Raw genomic sequence first — 25,216 nt, 5'->3', positions numbered from 1 at the left:
TTGTTCCTGTCCTGTGCAGCATGTTAACACTATTGGAAGGAAAAATAACTTCAACTCCAATTTTGAAAACACAACTTTCTTTCTTTTTTTTATTAAATAAAGCTCTGACTGTATTCTGAGTCTGTGGTCTGGGAGAGAGTCTGTAACTCTGTCTGCAAAATACAGTAATTAATGACCAATGTTGGGTAATTAATTATATAGTTACTTCTTCACAAAAAAGTAACTGAGTTATGCAAACAACAAAGTGTTTTGCAGCTGTTTACCTAAAAATGCAGCCAAGGCGCTTTTTAAACAAACATTTCAAACTATTTACAGAACAATCAGCTGTTCTGCATCAAATCTGATGCCACACAAATTATTTGTGCCGCTCCAAAAAATAATTTCTGTCCACTATGAGATGAAGGAGAACAACAGCCTGATACCTGCAGGCCTGACAGCAGCAGATGTGTCACTGCTGTAACACCTGTAACACTCAGCAGTCACCTCATTGTTCTGACACACACAACTACACACTAACTATACACTAACTACACACTAACTACACACTAACTATACACTAACTACACACTAACTACACACTGACTACACACTAACTACACACTAACTATACAATAACTACACACTAACTATACACTAACTACACACTAACTATACACTAACTACACACTAACTACACACTAACTATACACTAACTACACACTAACTATACACTAACTACACACTAACTACACACTAACTAAACACTAACTACACACTAACTATACACTAACTACACACTAACTATACACTAACTATACACTAACTACACACTAACTATACACTAACTACACACTAACTATACACTAACTACACACTAACTACACACTAACTATACACTAACTACACACTAACTACACACTAACTATACACTAACTACACACTAACTAAACACTAACTACACACTATACACTAACTACACACTAACTACACACTAACTATACACTAACTACACACTAACTATACACTGACTACACACTGACTACACACTAACTATACACTAACTACACACTAACTACACACTAACTACACACTGACTACACACTAACTACACACTGACTACACACTAACTACACACTGACTACACACTAACTATACACTAACTACACACTAACTACACACTAACTATACACTAACTACACACTAACTACACACTAACTACACAAGATTTGTGCTAAACGTCTCAAATCTCTCACATCTCAAACACGCCGTCACTCCTAAAACTTCCCCCGTCCTAAACAACTAAAGGCCATGTTGCCATATCATTCTTTGATTGGTCCACATGGTACATTTTTTCCACCAATAGGAAAGGCTGGGAGTTTTGGTGTTTTTGCTCGCAGGCTTTCGAGCGTTTTCCTTATAAAACGCAGTTTTTACCGTTTCTTCCTGCAGTAAATATAAACAACGACAGTATTCAGGAAGAAAAACAAACATTGCAGATATTTTATCATAACTCTGGTTTTACGTGGCCGATCAACACAATTTAAAAACTGGTATAAAGTCCACACTTTGTCCATCAGTTGTTCCGTCTGTCCTGCTCACATCTCCAATGGTTGTGCACGTTGTCATCAACGTGGCTTCACTCCACATCAGCCGCTTTGCTAAAACACCGGCACATAAGGACGCTGTCATAGCCTGTCAGCGACGTTGATTGGCTGCGTATATACGAATGTGAATCACATCATTGGCTGGACTTTGGGATAAGGTGGCATCGTTCTGATCCCATACGGGAGCAGCCAGTCACTGACTCACACTGCAGAACAGAATTGTTAAAGTATTAATTTTAATTTCAATTCAGGTTAGATTTTTTTTTGTGTGTGCAACACATATTTTCTGTGCGCAGAGACCGTGCCAGCAGTGCGCAATTGCAGACGCAAACAGCTTAGAGGGAACATTAGTGTGGATGTAGCCTCAAACCTACCTTTAATAAAATGGAAGCATTAACAGTAGGACTAGGAAAGGGCTCTACTATTTATGCTGATGGTTTGGAGGAAGTGATTACTGAAATAAACCCAGAAAGATCAGTCAGAGATAAAAACTAAATAAATATCAATCGCACTGAAAGTAGTACATCAGTTGCATTCCATTAGGGCAATCAAGGCGAGCAGTGCTTGCAGAGCAGCGTGTGGGGCAAGCTGCTCTGCAAGCACTGCATGATATGCACTTCATATGAAACACAGCTAGCATTAGCAAGTAAACAAACTTTAATGACTTGGCATCATAACAGAGGGGTTTCCTCTTGCTAACTACCGTGGCCAACATGTGTGATGTGGCAAAGATGGAGCGTGAAGAAGTAACTCCAATGATACACTAGCAAGGAAAGCAGTACCTGTGGTGGAGAGGGGCCAGCAGCTCTGACCATGGCCAGTGTAATAAAACGTGGACATTGACCAGGTGCTAGTTAGACCCCACCTTCAGATTAGCATCTAACATCTCAGTCTTAGCATCCAATTCCATTTTGATCTCAGGACTTCCAGGCTGTACTCGGCACAGCGTTTCCTTTATCCCAGGCAGGAACATGTAGGGACGTCTGTATATGTGTATGGTTAGTAGTTTAATATGTGACTAATACATTTTTCAGGTAAATTGGCTATAAATGCTAATGTTAGTAAGAGTTTATTGCTTCACTCTCATATCAGCTCATCTGTACCAATGCTGCCTGTTTTTATTTCTGGTAATCCTTTTAGAAACTCGAATATTAAAAGTAATATGTAATAAAGAATAAAGAATGGACTCCTTTTAGAGTCAAGTAGAGACTTCTTCTCAAAAACGGGCAATGCCAATTGGATAAACCAGCCAGAGCACACACTCATAATACAACTACATGTGTGTTACTTGTGATTATGACTTCATTTGCTAGTTATTATTTCAAACTATGATGTCTGGGTGACCATCACAGCACAGCAAATCTTAAAAATGTGAAAAATATCCGGTCCCTGTAACTAATATGTATTCTGATTACAGTCTTAATATCACACAGCGGTATTTTTCTCTGGTTTGGCTCACAGCTGGAGATGTGCTTACAATATCAATCTCAGTGAATCACTTTAAAAATCTGCACTTTTGTGGTATTTTGTGAGCAGTTATGACATCACTCATGTTTGCCCAGTTTGATCTTCACTCCACCAACACCAACACTTTCACTCAAAGCTTTTCCATCATCTGATGTAGTTTTCATCGATCTGTTTTCTTGTTTAACCATCTCAACATGGACTCAACATGAAAACAGCCAGCAGTGGAGTGTGGCTACAGACAGAACTGCACTGAGCATTACAAGCCATGAAAATATGTGTGTCTGTATAACATAATACATTCAAGTTTAAGAAAAACCTGAGCTTATTTACTTATTTTTGTGTCTGTTTTTCCCATCGTAGAAACCTTAGTTAATTTCTGTTGTTACGCTTACAGGCGACACTCAGCTGGAGCCATTCGCTTCAGCACTGCAGTCAGGCCAACCATTCCTTTAACCTTAACTAGGAATGACTTAACTTTAACCATTAGAGAAACAAATGATTCAGAACCTCACAGACATAATAGTATGTACAGCTACTTTTAATACTATTGATATTTATTTAGATTATTTTTCTCCAATTGATCTGAATTGACCATCACAGCACAGAAACAGCTTTAGTGAAGGTTACAAATGATCTTCTTATGGCCTCTGACAGTGGACTCATCTCTGTGCTTGTCCTGCTAGACCTCAGTGCAGCGTTCGATACTGTCGACCATAATATCCTATTAGAGCGATTAGAACATGCTGTAGGTATTACAGGTACTGCGCTGCAGTGGTTTGTATCATATCTATCTAATAGACTCCAGTTTGTACATGTAAATGGAGAGTCCTCTTCACACACTGAGGTTAATTATGGAGTTCCACAGGGTTCAGTGCTAGGACCAATTCTGTTTACATTATACATGCTTCCCTTAGGCAGCATCATTAGAAGACATAGCATACATTTACACTGCTATGCTGATGACACCCAGCTCTATCTGTCCATGAAGCCAGATAACACACACCACATACTGGTCTTTGTTTGTTAGATATTTTTTATTAAGTGGAAATTTTAATACTCGCACCCAACATACTCAGCTCTGCTGCTCAAACCACAAATGCATTTCCTTTACAAATGTGGCACCATTTAAATAGAAATTAACAGGGTGGAGCTAATCCACAGATCAGAGGTTACTGCGGGGGGGGGGGTGATAGAGTACAGGACAACGTTCAAGAGCATCTGCTGAATAGAAGGAGTGAGGCAGGCAGGAAATAACAGGAGTGAGAAGCTGTTACAGTCTTTCACTAAAAACAATCATCTCACTATGAAATCTGCAGGTTACAACCACAGGAGGAAACCAGTACAATATACTGCATTCTCATCACTTACTACCAACTTCATGTCAGCTACAAGGAACCCCAATAGCAAGACTGGACCCAGTCTCTTTCCTCTGCTGGCTCACACAGCAACATCTCTTCTGTTAGGTTTTTCTATTACTCCTCCTCAGACTGTGAAACTGTTTTACCTTTAATATATGAGATGACAGGAAGAGGAGAAGGAGCACTAACAAAGGGCATTGCTTGTTAACAACATGTGTGTAAAACTCACTTTACCTAAATGTGTCTTTTATTTTCCTGTAATATCCTCAGCAAACTTAATAAAATATGAATTATATTCTTATACTGACCGACCCAGACACATTTCTGTGAATGAAAAATGAGCTTTCAAGTTGTCTGCCTCCCCCACACACGTAACAATCAACTTCAACATCAATTAGCATTCAGAATCAAATCTCACAGTGAGCTTGAGCCGCAGATTATTGAGGGGATAATTATTGCCTCGCGGTGCTTTAAAGTCGCCTGTCGACTGACTGACACTTATACATAAACATACATGAACAGTAATTACTAACAACCACATAAAGACACATAAAGAATAAGTGACACTGACAATTAACACACATGCACTCTTCTTTCCTATGCCTTCCAGAGGGCCTGTTTACACCACATTCACAATAATCCATCTCCATTAAGTCGATACAGGGCTCCGTCTCTGGAATTGTCACACTCACTAATTACTCTTAAAGATAATCAGCCCGTGTGGCTGGAGATGCAGCTCCTTTCCACGGCTCCGTCTTCTCAGGGAAAGAGAGGTTTAATCTGTGGCGAGATCAGAGCTACTGGGAGCAGGGGAAGGAGGATGGGAGGTGGATAGAGGGAGGTGGGTGGAAATGAGAAGGAATTTGGGCATCTTAACAAACTCTTAATTACATTCTCTATCCTCCGCTGGTGGCAGGCGTAAATGGCAGTCCCCGGGGAGCCTCTGATCCACTTTCTGATCTGCAGAATGCACAGCCGAGCTGCTGATCAAAAAGATGGAGCAGCCTAGATGCTTCAAACACATGGGACCTTTTTCCAGCGTGGGACTCGTAGCTTGTCATTGAGCGGAAGTTTGAATTGTTGAAATTCATGCTCAAAAAAGAAGAAAAAAACCCTCAGTTCTCTTTAAAGAGATGGAAAAAAGAGAATTTGAAGAGAGACGGGAGTGTTCAGTGGCTCCATGAATTGATAATGAGCATTTTTGCAACGTGCTGTAGGCGTTTGTCCCATATATGAGGCAGAATTCATTGGAGATGACCTCCACCCACATTCTCGCTGTTCTAATATGCCAGGCGCAGCTTTGATGTTGGCCATCAGCTGAATCCCAGGGGAAGCTCTGCTGTAATAAACCACAGCAGTGAGCACATTTCAACACACTCACCAGCAGGAAGAGCCATCAGCCCTTCCCCATGGCTCTCTGGGAGCTGCATGAGGTCAGGAGGCCAGTGAGAATGGATCATGTCAGGTTATTGTACTCGTTGTCCTCTGCTGACCACCAGTGTTAAATTTTATCTCCTGTATATGAAGCCAAATTTGATGATAAGATACTGTGATAAAAGGGTTTTGTTTGTTTTGTTTTTTTGTACAGCCCCATGTGACCATCGCTGACCAGCCTGCATGAGGTCGAAGGGAAATTCAAAAGGTTAAAGGTTTGTGAAAAGGACGCGGACATGCCAGAGCTCATACATGGAGAATGGAAAACAGAGCTTTTGCTGTTGATATAACTTTTCAATTTGTGACTTTTCAAATTTCCACCTCAGACCCCAAAAAGTAGATTCTGTTAATCTGGACATAAATTTTTCAGTGGGAGAAACTGTGACACTGAACCTGACTTTAATTCACTTGTTTAAGACCAAAACAAGCTGGATTCCTTTTACTGAATAAGAAAAAACAAACTGGAAAAGCAGTAGATCAAGTACTACAAGCAGAATAGCAATACTAGATGATTCAGAGTTTGTATTTTCAGGGAAGTCAATGAAATCGTGATTGAATCCTGGCATTTTTACCGTACATTCTCATCGCCTAACTCAATGTCTGCTCGTACCAGTAATGGCTTATAAAGAGAAATAATAAAAATCATTTTAAGGAGAATTTAGTTCACCTCAGTAGTGCCAGTTTGTCGTGTGGCCCCTTGGGGAAAATAAATGGCCACCCCTGGTTTTAGAGAGTAGTCTCCTTATTTGGGACAGCAGTATCTCTCACTGGCACAAAAGTATCAGACTTGCCATTGTCTTGCAGGTGTCTGCTCCCACGGCACACATTGAACAGAGACACGAATCACAGTTTGACTATTCAATTAAATTCAATTGAGTTTTATTTATACAGTGCCAAGTCATACCAGGAGTTGCCTCAAGGTGCTTTTTATTGTAAGGTTAACCCCTGAAACTGTAAAACCCCAGCAATTAGACAATCTAACCGAGCAACAGTGGGAAGGAAAAAAGGGAGATGGGAGAGAATAATGACAGCATAGGTTTAATTACTCCGGACATCACTTTAAGGTCTCTTTGGACTGGTTTTCATCCTTGTTCTTGGCTTTGTGTTCTGTAACACTAGCTAAGGTTACTGCAGGTTCCAGCATGATACAGGTTGTGGTTGGGAGAAGAACTCGGCAATGACCATCTGTGCCCCCACCCTATGGATCACCTTGAACCTAAATGGCTGGAGAGCCAGATTCCAGCGGGTGATTCAGGCAGAGGACAAAAATGAGGGAGAAGTCAGGCAAACACCGCCTGGCACTGCTCCATCCACTGGACCAGATCTGGAGCTCCCTTTCAGGAGGTCGGTTAAGAGATTGCTCAGCTGCAGTTAGTTTGGGACGGGAACGTTGGGGACAAACCTGTGGGAATAACAAGCCAGCCCCATGAACTGCCTCACCTCCATTTTAGTCTTGGAAGTGTATTAGACCATCTCCAGCATACCAGCCAATTACTTCTTAACTAACTGTCTCTTATGTTCGAGTTACCGAACCAGGGTGAGTTTCAAAATCCTGTGGATGTCTGGGGCTCCTCTGCACAGCAAATAACAAAGGGTCTAACCACAAATCCCAGTTGCATTCATCCTCGTGAATGAACTTGCAAATTAAAAACTTTAGAGATTTATTCAGTTGCATCACTAACCTTTTAGTCTGTGTGATTGACACTGGTCCTTTTAAAGTGCAAAACATAAACAAAGTCCCCTGGTTACTATCTTTTTTTGGGACGCCAAGTCAGGAATTGATCCAAAAACAGCATCTTTGCCACACTCTTTGCAGAAATGCTGCTCAGTGGCACAGTTTTAGATATTGCATTGCATAATCCACTCAAACTAATTGAAAGTGATGTCCACATGCACTCTGGTGAAATTGCTCGGTAAGGTCTATGCCATCACATTCAAACAGGACCTTCAGTAATGGCGATGGATCCAAAGGCTATCTTGGAATGGGCCATTCTGGGCCAACAGAATTGAGCCATTATTTGCTTTTATTTGCTTTGACCAGCCGTCATGTTACAATGAGCTGCCTGGAAATGTAATTCCTGATGGCTTTTTGGCACCAGCAACTTGGTGAGCTCTTTTCCTGTACAACACTTAGACTCATCCCCTTCCCCGATCCCACGCAGTGTAACTGAGGGCCAGAGAGAGAGCTGGTGCAGGAGAGGACCCAGACTGAGCAACCAGGTTCTCCAAAACTTGCATCTGGCACTCAGCCTGTGTCTCTAGCTTCTCAAGTGATTGCTGGTAGGTGGTCGCCTGCTCCTGATGGTTGCCTACCTCACATACCAGCTCTGCCACCATGTGCTCCAACACAACAGCTACATTGGCTTCAGGTCCAGCGTGTCGCACTGGAAGTTTGGGCATCACAGTAACATTAGCCAATATTACTACAGGTCCCAGCACAACAGACACAGGTTATGGTTGGTTGCACGTTTTACTTTTATTTACATTTTTAGTTAGTTTTCGGGCCTCAGTAGCCACGTTCCTTCTGACAGTATGATTAGACGATCACTGAAAGTTGCACCAGCCATACTGCATCACTTTTAAGTTACGAGTAATGTTTAATACACGGGTATTGAGTAACTACCTCAACACTGATCACAATACTGAAAAAGCTCGACAAATACCTGAACTCTTGAAGTCCTCTGGAGGCCCATTGACATATCTGTAGCATGAAAATACTTGCAACCATGCTGTTGGAGAATACAGGTTTCAGGCACAACTTTTGTCAATTTCAAGATGGTAACATTTGATTGGTGGATCTTTTTAAAGCTTTGCAGATCTAGAGGTAGTCATAATAATCTGAGAAAAATGTGTGTTTGCTTTTTGATGTTGGTGGTATTTATATTTTCATCTATTTGGAAATATTTTCTCATGAAACAAAACTGTCTTGTTCTTTTGTTGTTGTTGTTGTTTTTACATATACTCAATGCATACGTTGTAGTGTAATTACAATAGAACATTATTTTCTATCATAATTTACTTGCAGTTGACTACATCAAACTACAAACTACATCACTGGACTGTGTGATCATTTTCAAAGTACTTCCTCAGGGTGAATGAAGAATTTTAGTCTGCAGTTTTTAGTGACAGTCTTTGCATATTTTCCAGCACCATACACTTTATGTTGATATCAAACGCTAGTACAGAGCTCCCATATCAGCCTACAACCTTTGTCAGATCACAAAATTCCATATTCTGTGAAATATGAGGACATTTCTAAACTAGCTGCAAAGGAAACTGGGAGATTAGGGTGGAAAGTGCATTAGGATGCTGTGGTTGTAAATATATATGAGGATGGAGAGAGGGAGAGGGAGGAGGGTAGGTTTTTAAGTTGCTGTCACCACACTGTCACCGTGTCTGTCAGAACAGATCCATCAAGGCTCTGACATGTCAGGTTTCACATTTGCATGGAGTGCAGCAGGAGCGTGTCCTTATTATGCATCCTGCCTCACACTAACCTTCCTCTACCAGATGAGCTAACTAGCAGCGAGAGAGGCATATTTTACAGAATGGCATGAGCTGGAAATGATGGAGAGCAGTTATTGGCATCTGACTGTGTGTGTGTGTGTGTGTGTGTGTGTGTGTGTGTGTGTGTGTGTGTGTGTGTGTGTGTCTGTGTCTGTGTGTGTGTCTGTGTGTGTGTGTGTGTGTCTGTGTCTGTGTGTGTGTGTGTGTGTGTGTCTGTGTGTGTGTGTGTGTGTCTGTGTCTGTGTCTGTGTCTGTGTGTGTGTGTGTGTGTGTGTGTGTGTGTCTGTGTGTGTGTGTGTGTGTGTCTGTGTCTGTGTGTGTCTGTGTCTGTGTGTGTGTGTGTGTCTGTGTGTGTGTGTGTGTGTGTGTCTGTGTCTGTGTGTGTGTGTGTGTGTGTGTGTGTGTGTGTGTGTGTGTGTGTCTGTGTGTGTGTGTGTGTGTGTGTGTACCTATCTGTCCGTCTGTGTCTCGGTGCCGGGTGCCACCATCTTCCCAGGTGTATAAAGAACAGCCGTCTAGTCAGGTGAGTTGCCACTAACTATGTCTTGCTTTGCATTTTTCTCTGCAGGCTCAAACCTGGATATAGTCATGTGTACGTCTGTGTGTGCTGCACAGTATGGAGATGCAGATGCAGTCGGTCCCTCGGTGGGAAAGCTTCCGCTGGGACAGACACAGCTGTGGCACGGCATCAGGTTGCTAACGAGCCTTATCGCACAGGCCCTAGACTATGCACACACACACACACACACACACACACACACACACACACACACACACACACACACACAGACACATGTGCATACACATGCATAGAGGGAGTCGTGCACAAATTCCCTTTTAGTCACAAAACCGATGTCAGAGGTTTTAAAGTGTCCCACTCTAAGTAATAAATGTAAATATTTCCTCCATTGTTCTTTCACTATATGATTGCATCTGCAACTTAATAAATTATTTTTATTGTCCTTTCAGTTATATATTAGAGGTGGGAATCACCATACATCCCACGATACGATATTATCACGATACTTAACGCACGATACGACATTATTGCAATTTTTTTAAATATTTTGCGATATTCAGATTCTGTACATAAAGGTAAACTTTATCAATATTCATTTTATCTAATATCAAAGTCTCACACTCAGTCTTTCTCTCATTTCAGTCAGTTTTATTGTTGACAAACTGAACGGTTTGTATTACAGTCTAGTCCAACTTAACTGAAACCATCTGGTACAATTACAGCTATTCTGAACTATGCAATATGAAAACTATGCAGCCCATTCAGCAACTGAAGAATTTGAAAGTAAATTAAGACAAAATATAATTTTACATTAAATAAAAAAGTTTTAAACTTAATTAAAATAAAACATAAATTAAAATAAGTAAACTGTCATGTTTATTGCTGCCAAATAAAGAGTTAAACACATTTGGACAGTGAAGGAATGTCAGGATTCTTGCTCAGAAAAAGGATCAACATGCTCTGAAGTCAGAGTTCCAGTCCACAAAAACTTTTTTTGTAACAAAATATCGATTTCTGCTGTCCCTGTATCGATACATTATTAGCAAACAAAATATCACGATACTACACAGTATCGATTTTTTTCCCCACCCCTATTATATGAGTCCTTGCATTCACAAAGCTAATGGCTAATCTGTGGAAACAAAACATCAACACTGAGTGAGATGAAGTAAGAAACAAGTGAATATTAAAATTATTATCTTACTGCTATTATCATAGTTCATAGACTGACTTTGTGCAAATTGTAAATTCTTCAAGGATAAAGAGATTTTCCCCCCAGTGTATTAGGTTCAGTCATTTTCAGTTTATAACTTTGACGAAGCAGTGAACTCTCGGCTCATTTAAAAATTCGCCAATAATCTGAACACTCATGTCTAATGAGACAAGTGAGAGCAATTGTCACCCTTTGCCTGTTTCCAAATCTGGAAACAATGGCTTGTATTTATAGTGCAACTCTTACCACAGCTAAAACTGAGGGCAAAAAGGACAAAAACAAATATTATAAACTAGCTCTATAGCATGCTGGTGTGGTGGTTAGCACCACCGCCTCATAGCGAGAAGATCCTGGGTTTGTATCCACCATCTGGCCAAGTTAAAGATCACAGAGAAAACCCAAACAGTCAGATGCCCTCAAATCTCTCTGAATAACGTGGCTTTTGTTTCTTGTTCCTGGGCTTCTTCCAGTCTGTCTGTAACTACAGTTAAATGTAACCTCCCACTCTTTTCTCAGGAGGTTTTTGTACTTGCTCCATTCTTGCCTCAGCATTCCATCTTCTCCTTCTCTCCATTAGAAACTGTTGAAGGTAAATGGACTGGTTCTTATGTAGCGCTCTGCTCAATCTTGAGCACTCAAAGCGCTTTACCCAACTTGTGCATTCACCCATTCACTCAAGCACATTTTTCTTAGTGCTTTCTAACTTTCTAACATTCACACACATTCATACTCCAATGGATGCATCTGAGAGCAACTTGGTTAGTATCTTGGCCAAGGATATTCTGCATGCAGACTAGGGGAAGCCCCCTTCCGATCAGTAGATGACCTGCTCTAGCGCCTGAGCTACAGCCACCCATACCTACCCTACCCACCCAAGGTACTGAGCTCATGAAAAAAAAGTTTAGAGCCACCTGTTTTTTGGTGCCAAGCACAGTATCTACGTCATGGTGGAGATTTCAGGAGACAGTGATTTACTGTGGGAGAGCTGGACAGGACTGGTATCTGCTCCTTTGTGAAAGGATGAACAGACGGAGCACTACCAGAGACCTGCAAAGTGACCTCCAGCAGGCACTGGTGTTAATGTCTCTGACCAATCAGAAATAAACACCATGAGGGTGTCCTGAGGGTCAGACGCCCTCTAGTGGACCCTGTGCTCACTGCCTAGTACCATGGAGCCCCATTAGCATTTGCTGTAGTACACCTGAATTGTCAGGTCTACCACTGGAACCCCCCACCTGGCTTTTCACATATGAGAGTGGGCTCACCTTGACCACATGTCACAGATGTAAAAGAGTGTGGAGAAGCTGCGGAGAACATTATGCTGCCCGTAACATTTTTCAACATGCCCTGTCTGTTGGTGGGTCAGTGATGTCTACAGAGACACATCCATGGAGAGACAAATAGACCTCTACAGTCTAGGCAACAGCCAAATGACTGCCAATTGGGTATTAGGATGAAATCCTTGGACCTGAGCTTGGAAAGAAAAGTGTCTGGACTTTAAGCTTCTTGAAGACTTTTCATCTGAGAAGCTTCTTCAGTTTTAGGAGCGATTGGTGAAGAGCCCCAGATTTTAAGCCCAATTGGAGTGTCCCTAAGAGGTCCTGGACCCCCTATTGATCCTCTGCCTAATCACAGTGTGGGTCACAATCAGCCAAGGCTTCAGGTGAACCCGTTTGGAGACTTTGCCCCACCCTATCGACCATCTTTGAACAGAGGCGGTGGCTTACGACACCAACTGTCTGTCATCTATAATCCAGTTTTCAGATCCCTTCCTTAACGTCTACTCACATCCTGGGCCACCTGTTCTCAGTAAGTCACATGATAGGGTGGGGCTGGGTGTTCATTCAGTGGTGCTAGCTTCAGTCATTGTGTAAACGAACTGTTGGAAGGTTGGAAACCTGCAGTCAGCTGAGACTGAAGAAGTCTCCCACTGAAAACATCCAGATGAACAAAACCAGCTTTTTGACATTTACTTACCTGGATGATTGAGCATCAAGATGTCTCACAATGGGTTCACCTGAAAACTTGAAACTTTGGAAACCTTGGAAAGGAAAATACCAACGTAAGCAAAAACCACATTTTACTGTAACTATATTTTTCAGTCCTTTAAATTTAGAGATTTTAAGATAAGAGTCTACAGTATGAGGATTTTTGGAGTCTGCCAAGTGGCAAAAAGCAGAACTGCAGTTTTTGCCACTTGTTGGCTTCAACACTAGAATCAACGGTTATTATCCTACAGAGAGCTGAATTCTTAGATACCCCAAAAATCAAACTGAAAAAATGATGTGGTGGATTAGTCAATTTTACTGAACTTTCATTCAAGCAATTCCCAGAGGTATTCAGTATGGTCTGACAATGAGTCCAAGGATTGTCTGCAAAGGTTCTCAATCATCCAGGTCATCAGGAGCTTGGAAAGAAAAACATCTGGATGTTGTGAGCGTGTGCATTGCCTTTTGGACTATTTTAACAGATTACCTGACTAATGTTAAGGCTGTATTATGTGGTAAAACCAAGGTTTTTGTGCTCTGACCTAGAAAGCGTAGAAACATGGTGTACAACTAGACAGTTATTCTGTCTTCCAGTAACACTGGAGGCAGTCACCTCGTGGGTGTTCCAGCCATGTCCTTCTGGGAGGAAGCCCGTAGACCTGATCATCAGCTGGCCTGGGAAACGCTCAATGTTTCTCAGATAAGCTCGTGGAGGTCACCCGTCTTCAGATAAGTGTCACTTTTACTGAAGTTTTTGTCATTAATTTTCAAACAGCGTGCATCATTAATAATGCACGGCACAATGCAACGCACTTTTTAGTTGCGCTTTTTGTTTTATTGGCGTTAATTTGTCATATTTTAATATCACGTGAACATCTTTTGTAGTAACATGTTTTCATATTATATTTGTGCCTTGAGAAAACTGTTGTGTATGGCACTAAATAAATAAAATTGAATTGAAATGAAATGAAGAATTTGTGCTTCAGGTCTGTCACATTGTTGTCTGTGCATTTCACCGTTTTTAAAGGGAACTTGCTGACCACGCCAGCTAATAAATTTAAACTTTCTTTCGTCACTCTAAGGTCATTTCTGGCTCCAAAAAACCCAAAATGCTAATTTTGTAACTTCAAAGGAATCCATAGTGGGAGTCAACACAGTTACCATTTATACATTCACCTTCATTTATACACTTTCACTATAACATTTTTAACTATTTGGATCAATCAGAGTAAAAAGAGGTTCTTTACTTTTGTCAGCTTGTTTTATTGAAAATAAAATAATCACCTAGAAATACCTCAAACATACTGAAGTATTTATAGCATTATAATTTCTGCTTTCTTTGCATAATTATTTGTTGACTTGATAATATTAATATTGCATTATTAGTATTAACATTGTTAATATTCACAGTTAGTCACTGAAATTTGATTTTCCTATATGAGTTCTGTTGGCATCATCAAAAATCTCCAGCCAGTGAATTACTCTTGATCTTATATGACTTTATATTTTATTTTTTTAATCTTGGAAAAGCATGAACACAAACTAGAACTAAACATGTAAAACTAGTCCAATCGAATCACAGAGACACAAAACAAAAAGGGTTGTATTTTTTATTTTACAGTCACCAGAAGAGCAGATACATCATTTTAGAAAAGAAATTGATATTTGCAAAAAAATTATAGTACAATTTTGTCAATATAGATTATGTACATAACGAAATGTCGTCAAACTGAAATAGCTTTCCACTTCTTCGTCATCAAGGAAACAGAGAAGTGAGGGGTCTGGTCCTCCGTAGACCCAGCTCCCTAACCAATAAATATAAACTGTATATATTATCTGGTGCACTCAGCCAGGCATAGACAACACCAGGGCAAGTTATTTCTCAATAATATTCCCTTAATCAGTTCTTGTACATCACTGTGATACACGCTCGCACACCCACGACAAGCTTGACACAATTGCACACAGGCCAGAGAACAAATTACAGTTGAATTACAACAATGGGCTATCTTAACTCCTGAAAAGGAATGAAAAAATCAAAAGAAATGTGCATGGAAATACCCGTCATTGTCCTTGATCACCAGGGAGAAGTGGCTTTCTGGTCAAAGCTCGCTGCAGCTAGCTGAGTAGCACTTGACATTTGGCCTGATTGAAACAGCCAATTCCAAGCTAGAAAATCTCTTACGGTCTTAGAGATCCTACCTCCTCATTCAGCTCTTTTCCTCCCTCTTAGCATCTCTTGATATCCATCTACCTTCCTTCCCTCTCTTGTCCCTATTCTCTGTATCTTGAAGGGGACAGTTGCCAGCACGAGGGCTGGCAATTGCCACCCTTTTCCTGTTTTCCCCACTGCGAACAAAAAAAATAAAATGCACACAAAAGCTCCTATCCACGCTGTACCGAAACAGGACAGACAACTGCACGATCACAGAACAAGCACAAGAAAAGACAACAGCAAAGTAAAGCTATGGCCGGGATGGGAGTCTTGTAAAGAGGATTCTTGAAGGACATAGCGAGCATACCGTTTGCCAGCCGCTCTACCTCGTCGCTGGGTACCACCTCTCAAAATACGCCCTGCTTGTGCTTTGTGGGAGGTGCAGAGAATTATGACTTTGTGCCAATGAGCGAATACACACACTTGCATAAATCATCCATCTTGTTTGGCGGTTAATTACTCTTGTTTACCCTCCGAGTAACCTCGGGATGGGGCGGTGCGATAGGAGGGAGCCTGGGAAGAAGAGATAGCGCCAAATAGTAATCTGCTGACGGTGTTCATCAGTGAGCAATTCACAGGAGTAAAAGCACATAGTGGGCTTGAACCTGGGTGTTAGTGAATTACACAAGGTTACCTGGGGTCTGAGGACAGCAGCTCCATCAACATGCTGGCCTGACCACACTTGCTCACTAAGGTATTCTCGGGTCAGTCGGTGAAGGTGCCACGCCGAGGCGATGAGGCACAGGCCAATCAGAGAGCCCCTAAGGATGCACAGCAGGCCGCGATCGTTGCTTATTTCATTATGGGGAAAGCTACATAAATCCACTAAATGGAGAAGAAGAGACACAGAGGGAATATTTGCATTTCTTCTCTCCTATCATCCCCCCTCAATGCCACCCCACCCCCGCCCTCAAAAATCACCCATTTCAATCCCTCGCCCATTTAGTGCAGAGTGAGTGTAATCATCACTTTTGCCAAAACACATTAAGCCAATGTGTCCAGAGTTGAAGAGAAAGGGGGAGGTTGAAAAACTATAGAGTGGCGCATTAGATTTGCAATAGTGATGCATCACTCTGGCATTACTTTGGAGATTAAAGAAGGGACGTTGCATTTCAGTGCTGAGCGTTGCCTAATGGACGCCTGTCCTCCTGTGCCGAGCCTGAAACGAAACACCGTTGTCCACCTGGAGAAGACGAGTCGCAATCACCCTGGAGTTCCCCTCTTCTATACCTGCAAATTCCCTCTTCTTCTAAAAACCTTTTTTCTTTAAACTTCAAAGCCTTCCCTTGACTTTTAACCCCCGATTTGAGAGCACCTCCACACTGAAGACATTTATGCAGCTGTTTGATCATGTTCTCAAGTCAAGAACAACGCCTCCTTTAATACTGTAAAGTGGATTGCATACATTAAAGTTAAGCCAACACACAACATGACTTTGCCTGGGCTCTGTGTTACTGCTGTTGTATGAAAAGATGGATATAAAGTGCTTGGAAGCTTAGGGACAGGCAGAATGAGCTTGGGATTAGAGAATAAAAATATAAAAAATGAAAGGCGGGGGGGGGCGGGGGTTGCTTTAGCACTGTGCTAACTGGGGGCAGGTTCGATATGGCGACAGAAGGCTTTTAAGTAAGAGAAAGAGCACAACATCGGAGTGTGGGGAGTCCCCAGAAAACAAAATGATGATACAGAATCACAGTCAGTCAGTCCAAGGCTACAGCCAAACAGCAGCCCAGCCCAGGGAATGAGCTTTCTGGTCACGAGTCTGTATGTATGGGCGTAAGTTCACCCTGGCACCCAGCTCTGGTTGCTGTGTGAAGGTGGGGGGCATGCAAAAGCCCCTAGACTCATGCCCATCCCCATCCCCATCCCCACTCCCTGGGACAGAGAACCGTCAAAGTTGAAGTCCATGTTTTCTGTATTCATAAAATCACTGAGCAGGATAGAGTCCACATCACAGTCTAGACTATTAGGGACATTCTCCATCTCCAGGTCAGCAGCCATTCTACTCTGGGAGTTTTGAGGTTGGAAACCAGCATTCCCTGACTGGTGATTGTTGGGGTAGAACCCATGCCAGGAGTCAGTGATACCCTGATGGTGAGCTCCAGGGTAAGGCTGATGACGAGGGTGAGGTGCGGATGCCAGGCGGCAGGGGTCCTGGGGAACACCCATGAGGCCGGCAGGGTTCGGGGGCAGAGAAGGGGATGTTGGGAGGTGGGGACGGGGTCCATAGTGGTTAGAGGTCTTGAGACTGTAGGGCTGCAGGATGTCAGTGCTCACTCTCGGGGAAAGAGCCTGATGGTGAGGCCCGCTATGCATAGGGTTATGAGGGTTGTGGGGATTGTGGTTGTGCAGGTGACTCTGCGTGGAGTGAGGGTTGTGATCATGACTAGGATTTACTTTACTGTGATTGTGATCATGACTCGAACCGTAGTCGTGAGCCGGGTGGGGCTTGTGACTGTGTGCGTAGTCGAGGCAGGCTTGGTGTTTGTGACCCTGATTGTGGTTCTGATGGTGAGTTGTGTTCTGGTCATGGTCATTGTGTAGACTTGCATTGCGAGCATGCTCTTGGCTGTGGTTCTGATTGTGGCTGCGATTCTGATTGTGGTTGTGCTGGCTGTGAATGCCATTGGTTCCCTGTGTCATTAATGTGTGTGGTTCCCGTCCTTGGCTCAGGACTGTGTCTTTGTTGCAATATCGAGGACCTCCAGTGAGCAAACTCTGCAGGGCATTGTTCTCTGAATAGCCCCTCACTGGGCGCTGAAAGCTGACTGGCTTGTTCTCCTGGATGGTCTCCATGGGAGTGTGGTGGCGCAGCATGCCCATAGAAGGCTGTCCGTACATTGGCGCACAGTAGGAGCCCTCTGCCTTGGGTCCAGGCACATAGGGATAACCATTGCATTTAATTTGTGGTGGCTGGGGGTAGCCACTCTCATCTAGACTGATAGCCCCAGTCAGGTCAGTCAGCTGAGGCAACTCCACCGTGGGACAGTGGCCTCCAGTGCCCAAGGCTGGGGAACGCGTGCTAGTGGGGCTTGGGTATATTCTTGGGGAAGCTGAATTGGAAAGCCCACCCTCCTCTGGTTCATCAGCCTCGGCCTCAGCTAGGATTGGAGATAGGCAGCCGCTCAACGTGGAGCCAGAAGATGACGTGCGGGAATGGAGGTCTGTCCAAGTATCATACTCCTCTCCACCTATGCCCACACCTCCTTTCGCCGCTGGACTGCCGTGCTCTGGGGAGCCTTGCATCGCTGGTCCAGCTCCCTGACCTTGTCCTCGTTGGAGCCCCATGGCCCCTGCTCTCTTCCGGCTGATGCGACCCTTCGTCTTCAGGTAGCGGGTGCCATTGTCTATAGATGCACGTCGCCTCGGTCCCTTTCCCATCTTCCCGCCTTCTGGGTTGAGCATCCACCAGGAACTCTTCCCCGTCCCTTCATTTTGCACCCGGATGAAGCGACTGTGCAGCGACAGATTGTGCCTGATAGAATTCTGCAACAAGAAAGAAAAATAGGAGAAAGGAAGAGAGAGAGAGAAGAAAATTGATAAATGTTAACACCCAAGGGAACATTTAGGGTTAAATAATCATTTCTTGAGAAAACAAAGTCATTTCGAATTATGGTTAAACTGTCGAGGCAGCACTGCAAGTGAGAAAAAAGATGGATAAAGAAAAAGCAGATGGAGGGGTGAGCAGAGAGGGCAGGGAAAGTGAAGGGCCAATCAATATCTCCCTTGACCTGCCTCTCCTCTCCACACGCGCTCAGTGAGTCATAATATGGACATGGGTGCAGCCTCTACATCAAACCATCACCAAGGTTACAGAAATGAATCACACAAGGCAACCCAATCACAGACAGCCCGTATCGATTGCAGGGCCTCCAAATATGAAAGCCTAAGATCCAGCCAGAGAAGAAGAGGGGGGAGGCGGGGGATTTGGCACGAGAAGCTGTGGAAGAGCACCAGAATAAAAAAAGAAACACTACAGAGGCCTGGAATAAGTTACAGTGGAAGTAAGTGGGAGGACGGGAGGGACCTGCTCATCTGACCTCTTTTAAAAATCATGGCACAATTAGCACGACTGTAGGTGACCACGGCAGACAGCTTTATAATGAAGTCCTTCTGCAAGTCGCTTGAAATGGAGACGGATGCAGTGACTGTGGGTGGGTGAGGAGCGCTGTGGGGTGGTGGGGGGGGGAGTATGCAATAAGCCTCTCCAGACCCTGTTTAAGTGTCTGAGTGACGGCTGTATAGTTAATCCAGAGCTCTGCAGCAGCATTTGAAACTGGTGCCAACCTGGAGTGAGTTGATGAGATCTAAGCCTGCCTAAAGGAGAGCTTAGCAGGGATACACATCATCTCAGCTGGCCAAGTAAGACTAAGTACAGCATGTTCATCCAAATCTTTCCGGCTTGTGTCATTATTCACACTCTTTCCAGTTTTCCTCGCCATTCTGCCCTCTCTTTCTTCCCTTTGGTTTTTTGGTCTTTTGGGAGCAACAATTCCTCCAAACATCTACCCCAATGCCCGCAATCACACACTTTTCTTTTTCCTCTCAGGAGATATCTATCTATTTCTGCCTTGTTTATTACCTGCACATAGCTCACAATCTCTGTCTCCTGATATCTCGAGCCATTCTCTATCTTCATTCACTCCCCGTCCCCTGTCCAATTTTCCTGCTCTCAGCCCCATTCATCTCCCTATCTGTGTCCCAGCCTCTCTAGATCCTGACAATGCTCATTTTCTCTCTCTCTCTTATTCTCTCTCTATCTATCCTCCCATCATCTCGCAAAACTTCGGCTACCACCTCTCCTCTATCATTCACTCACTCATTTATTCATACATGCATATATTCGCATGTAAAAGCAAATATCAACCAGAAACAAACCTAAGGCTAAACATTTCAGTGCTGCCTGTAGATTCAGCATATGTATAGCCCCTCACACACACACACACACACACACACACACACACTCACACACACACACACACACACACACACACACACACACTCACACACACACACACACACTCACACTCACGCACACACTCACACACACACACACACACACACAGTTAACTGGCTGCAAATTGGACAGCACATTATGAAAAGCACAGCATCCAGAGTGGCAGGTAATGGGTTTCTCACAGGAAGAATTCAGGTTTATGTGAGTTTGGGATCAGTCTTGTATCCCACCTACTACTGTTTTCATTCATGCAGAAGAGCCCACCCATCCCCACGGCGTGACTCCTAACAGGTAATGTTTACCTATCCTCCACTCACATCACGCTGCCTTGACTAGACTCTCTTCACAGATGTGGAAATTTCCTACGAGAGCTGTATTTATGGTTTTTTCCTGCTGTTTCAAAGTGTTCTCTCCAAAACACCAGGTCAACAAAATTGCACAAGCTCAACATTTACCAAAGAAATAGAGCGACTGCACTCCTGCGCCGCAGCTCGCTATGGAGAGCAGACTTAATCAAAGCCAAATTGAACGATGACACCATGTGAAAGAGGCCACCAGTGGAGGCGACCCGCATCAGGTGATCTGAGAGCGGCACCCTGACAGGTTCCTCCGCAACATGACGGCTCCGGCTGAGCGTAGCCATGGCAACAGAGTAAACCAAAAGAGGCGTAGTGAAGAGAGGGGAGGTGATGGTAAGGAGGAGAAGTGGGGGGAGGAGGCTGATGCTGTTTGATGCTGCAGGCAACTCCAAACAGCCTTTTATCTGAGTCTGTCAGATTCCTGCTCCAATCCACCAGGGAGGCTCAATCACCAGTAGTCCCAAAGCCTCACTACCTGTACCAAGCTGTGATTAGTGTGTGTGTGTGTGTGTGTGTGTGTGTGTGTGTGCGCGCGCGCGGTGGGGGAGGGGCTTCTGAACACCTACAAGAGCAACAATTATGCCACAACAGCAGGCTGCTGTTCCCGTCCCTGCTTTTATAATGTGTACGTTCATGTGGCTGCTTACATATTATGATTCCTGACTGTCAGTCCTTCTGAAACAATAACAGCACAAAGAGTTAAATCCTGAAATTAACAATTATGTAAACTTACTTCAGCTTCTTGCACTGCACCACGCTGCCTGCATTTTCAAGTTTAGACTTGAGGAGACTTTTTTGTGTAATTCATCAAATGAAACCTCAAATAAAGAAGTGTGTATGTTCAGTTCATCAATAATTGCACACAGGATAATAGATAATAAAGTATCATGTTGATCTTTTGAAACAAAAGTCTTTTTTTTTATTTTCAATCATCATTGTATTAGTTGCACAGAGCTGAAACTAAGGCTGTCCTGTAAATTATTTCCCCTAATGTGCAGCGGTGGTCTAATAGTGATAATTCAGCCGTATGACCACTCTGGAGTCTGCTGTTTGTCATGCTGTTGAAACGTGCAGCACTGATTCATTTATTGGTATTTATGTTTAAATCAGTGTGAGCTAAATAACTGAAGGACTTTTCTCAGCAGCATTTTGCAGGTAAAGGTGAATTTCCCTTTAATCTTTATAAAGTTTAACAGAAACTCTCATCATAAACGGGTGGTCTCATCCCACAAATTAGAACAATTTGAGATGTGTTTTTAGCATGGTGTCAATTTAATTTCACTTTATCTATACAGCACCAAATCTCCTCAAAGCCCTTTATATTGTAAGGTAGACCCTACGATAATAGAGACAAACTCAACAAGCATTTTGGGTCCAAGAGACTTTAAATCCTCTCCTTTAGCAAAAAGAAGTACTGAAACTACTTGACACCAAAGGCTTCTGTCTCTGTGGGACTAGCTGTCCAATGTGTTTAGTGTCAGAAATGTCTTTGACCACACTACACTGGGACTTTGGACAGTCTGCAGGTTATAATGGTAATCACATCTCTATAGCTGGAGTGAAATCCTCAAGTGTACCCTTTGGCTAGAATAAAAAACAAGTAAAAATAGATTCCTAGGCTTATGTAGGCCATAGCTGTGTTTATATTAAGCTGCCAATAAGACTGATCTGATGCGGAGGAGCCCGCTCCCTTTGCTCTATGTCTCTGCCTTTCTGCTAATGCTGACGGAGATGGACTGCTGCAGAGAGAACAATAACTGAATCTGTCCTCATATCCACCCTGCTCCTCTACAGGGAATGCACTGCACTGTAGCACAGCTGTATGTTCTGCCTAAATACTGAGTGAGTCTGATCCTGGCACTTCTTTCACTGAGTCAGGGAATAGTCAGTCCAGTTGTTAGCTAATGGTCCATAGACACACAAATCTGTGCGTACACAGATGTCCTGTTGTTTCCCCGTTAAAAACACATCGGGCTACAGTTCCAAACAAGTACTTCATATTTCTCTCTGTGAGATTAAAAGAGCTCAAATAGAATCGGAAAAAATCTTAGTTCAAACTTCACATACAGCATGAAAACATGAGGGGAACATGTGCTACAGATCAGAGACACGTTAGTCAGTGACTTTGGATCAGACTTGTTTTGTCCATTAATGTTTTGAAAAGTCCCGCCTACGATTTCTGTGACTGTTGTATTTAAGATGGAACGACAACAGACACAACTGAAGCAGAAGAAACTGATATGGCCTACCTTTGCTTCACAGTGCAAACCAAGCTTTAACAGTGCGTTTCCCATGATGCAACAGTAGCATCAAAATCAAAAGCTGACCTACAGAGGACATTATACATCTGTTTAAACAGGCTGAGCAGAGCATCCCATTCTGAACAAATCAAACTGGAACTGCTGCTTGGCTTCCACAGTGAGCATGCAGACGATGTCATCCCTGCAGTCTGTTTAAGTCTAGTGCAATAGATCAGATGATGCTCTCAGACTGCAGTAGGTCATGTCATGCTGCTGCTGTTTTGTCTGCTATGCACCTACATTTTTTCCTGCAAATAGCATTTTGAAAGCTCAGAAAGCATGTGTCCTCTTCAGCTGCATGCCGACAAACTCCCTTTCAGAAAAGCAATAACAGAGCAATGGCTAATTTTCTTGATTATTATTATTTTCAACCCCCTTGTCCTTTTTCATTCTGGGTGAGCTAGCTAACACTAATTACATGTATTGCAAATTATCCAGTTTGTGTTGCGTAGCAACGCAAATGACTCAACCCATTCTGCTCTTTTCCCTCTTGTTGCCTTTCTAATATTTCTATCAATGAAGCTATACGTGCGTATAGAGAAAAGCCTTGTGTGTTAGCTCTGTGGAACAGAAAGTAGCAGCACACAAAAAACAAACACGGTTTCCACATATTTAAACATCTCTTTGCACTTTAACTCTGTCCGTGCTTTAGATCTGTTATTAAAAGCCAACCCACCAGCATTTGTGGTTTGCTAGTGTGGCACATTAAACGAGGCCTCTCAGCATTACTGTCATTCAAATGGATGCTGACTCCTTCATTAAACTGCATTGTTTTTGATGATGAACAGGCGTCAGAGACAAAGCTGTCCCTAATTTACAGTTCTGATTTGTAAAGTAGAAAAGCTGGTGATGTGGACTCTCCACTTTGCTTTTGCACCTTTATATTTTATATATATATTTTTGATGTTGTTCTCATTGTTTTAAATCAAACTTCATATAAAAAAAGTGTTAATATGGTCCGACAAAGTCAGGAAAAGACACCAGAAGAACAGAAGAGAGCAAAATGAGAAGCAAAGTGATGCAATCCATCTGTAAGACACGCAGGCGATTTGTGTCTCTTTTCTCACTCGGTCTTGCTCATAAGTTGGAGCGAGGGAAACCTTTTACATGTCTGCTCCCCAGGGCCTGTTATTTCATTATCTGGCTACAATTGTTATTATTATCTTCAATCTACTGTAATTTTTTTATTTTTCCTCTTCTCGTTTTCCTCTCGTGTGTCGTCCTTTTGTTCGGTCGTCCTCTCTGTGAAGCGCTGCTGCGTTTTGTAAAGGTGCTATAAATTGAGCTCGGCCGAATCAACAACAACATTAGATGCCACACATGTAAACACCACCATACGTACGGTGTTTCACAACTCGTTCGCCTCGCCTTGCGTGGGCACAGACTTGCACAAGGCGCCCCCACCCCACTCTAAACTGGCAATCATACTTAATCCCTCTCCAGCCTGAGTAATCCCTAACAATCCAGGGCTAATCCTGGTTAATTCTGGGCACTCCTCAGCTGGGTTTCACCCTGAAACCACAGAGACAGGGTGGGGATTGGTCGGATCATGGCGACTGAGGGTGGGCGCACCATTGATAGACATAATTGGTCAGACGGTTATTGGGAGTCGAGAAAAACAAGCACAGGTTTTCGCGGGTCTTCCAAACACATCCGGATTGACCCCGTGCTATTTGTCCTGGTAGAAAACATGTTTTTCTCCAGAGCCCGCGTTAGCGTCTCCCTGCTAATAAAAGTCTGTGCTGGTTATTTGCCTGCTACTGAAACGTGAGCCGTGTGTGATTTAACACAAGTACCACAGGCAGCACATACAGTATGAGCCATTCCTCTGCTATAAAAGGCTTCTGAGAAGTCATTAGCCTCTATTCAATCAGCTCTACCTACCGAAGCTCCTAGCTCAATTCTTCTTAGTGGCTATTGATCCTGATTCCATAATGAAGCACTTGATCAAGCTGCTCCTTAATCTAGCGTTAAGGAGATTGAGACCTTTTCACCCCGTGTCTCAGACAGACTTATTACTCTGGCGCACGGGTACAGTGGCAGCCTCGGGTTGGTCTCTTTTAAGCCCCGTTGGTGCAGCGTAGGCAGTGCGAGCACTTTTACTCTCTGCCACTTTGAAAAGTGTCAATATTCCCAAAGCCAAGAGTGTTAATGAAGCAATGTGTCGGTGACAGGGGAAAAACAAGGAGGCCTTTGCTGTTTGCAGGCTCGACCGTGTGCAGGATGTGAACCGTGGGTATGCGCGTGACAGCAAAGAGGAAACTGATTTACCTTCAGCTGCGGCGAGACGAGGGAACACAGACGAGTCCAGCTTC

General features: G+C 43.1%; 1 protein-coding gene across 1 annotated transcript in view; it reads right to left on the bottom strand.

The window, feature by feature from the left end:
* Positions 1 to 14,681: 14,681 nt before the first annotated feature.
* The window catches only part of foxo6b (forkhead box O6 b), a 47,831-nt gene continuing 37,296 nt past the window's right edge, over positions 14,682 to 25,216 (bottom strand). Inside the window, exon 2 of the mRNA XM_085396035.1 lies at positions 14,682 to 18,771. Coding sequence (XP_085252161.1) covers positions 17,068 to 18,771 — 1,704 coding nt within the window. The 3' untranslated portion in view covers positions 14,682 to 17,067. The remainder of the gene's footprint in view (positions 18,772 to 25,216) is intronic.

The sequence above is a fragment of the Rhamphochromis longiceps genome, linkage group LG22, assembly GCF_057381845.1.
Source record: "Rhamphochromis longiceps isolate RC_006_pf linkage group LG22, R_longiceps_female_GT1.1, whole genome shotgun sequence".
Classification (NCBI taxonomy): domain Eukaryota; kingdom Metazoa; phylum Chordata; class Actinopteri; order Cichliformes; family Cichlidae; genus Rhamphochromis; species Rhamphochromis longiceps.
Note: the sequence above shows the minus strand (reverse complement) of the source record. Positions and strands in the feature narration are given on the sequence as shown.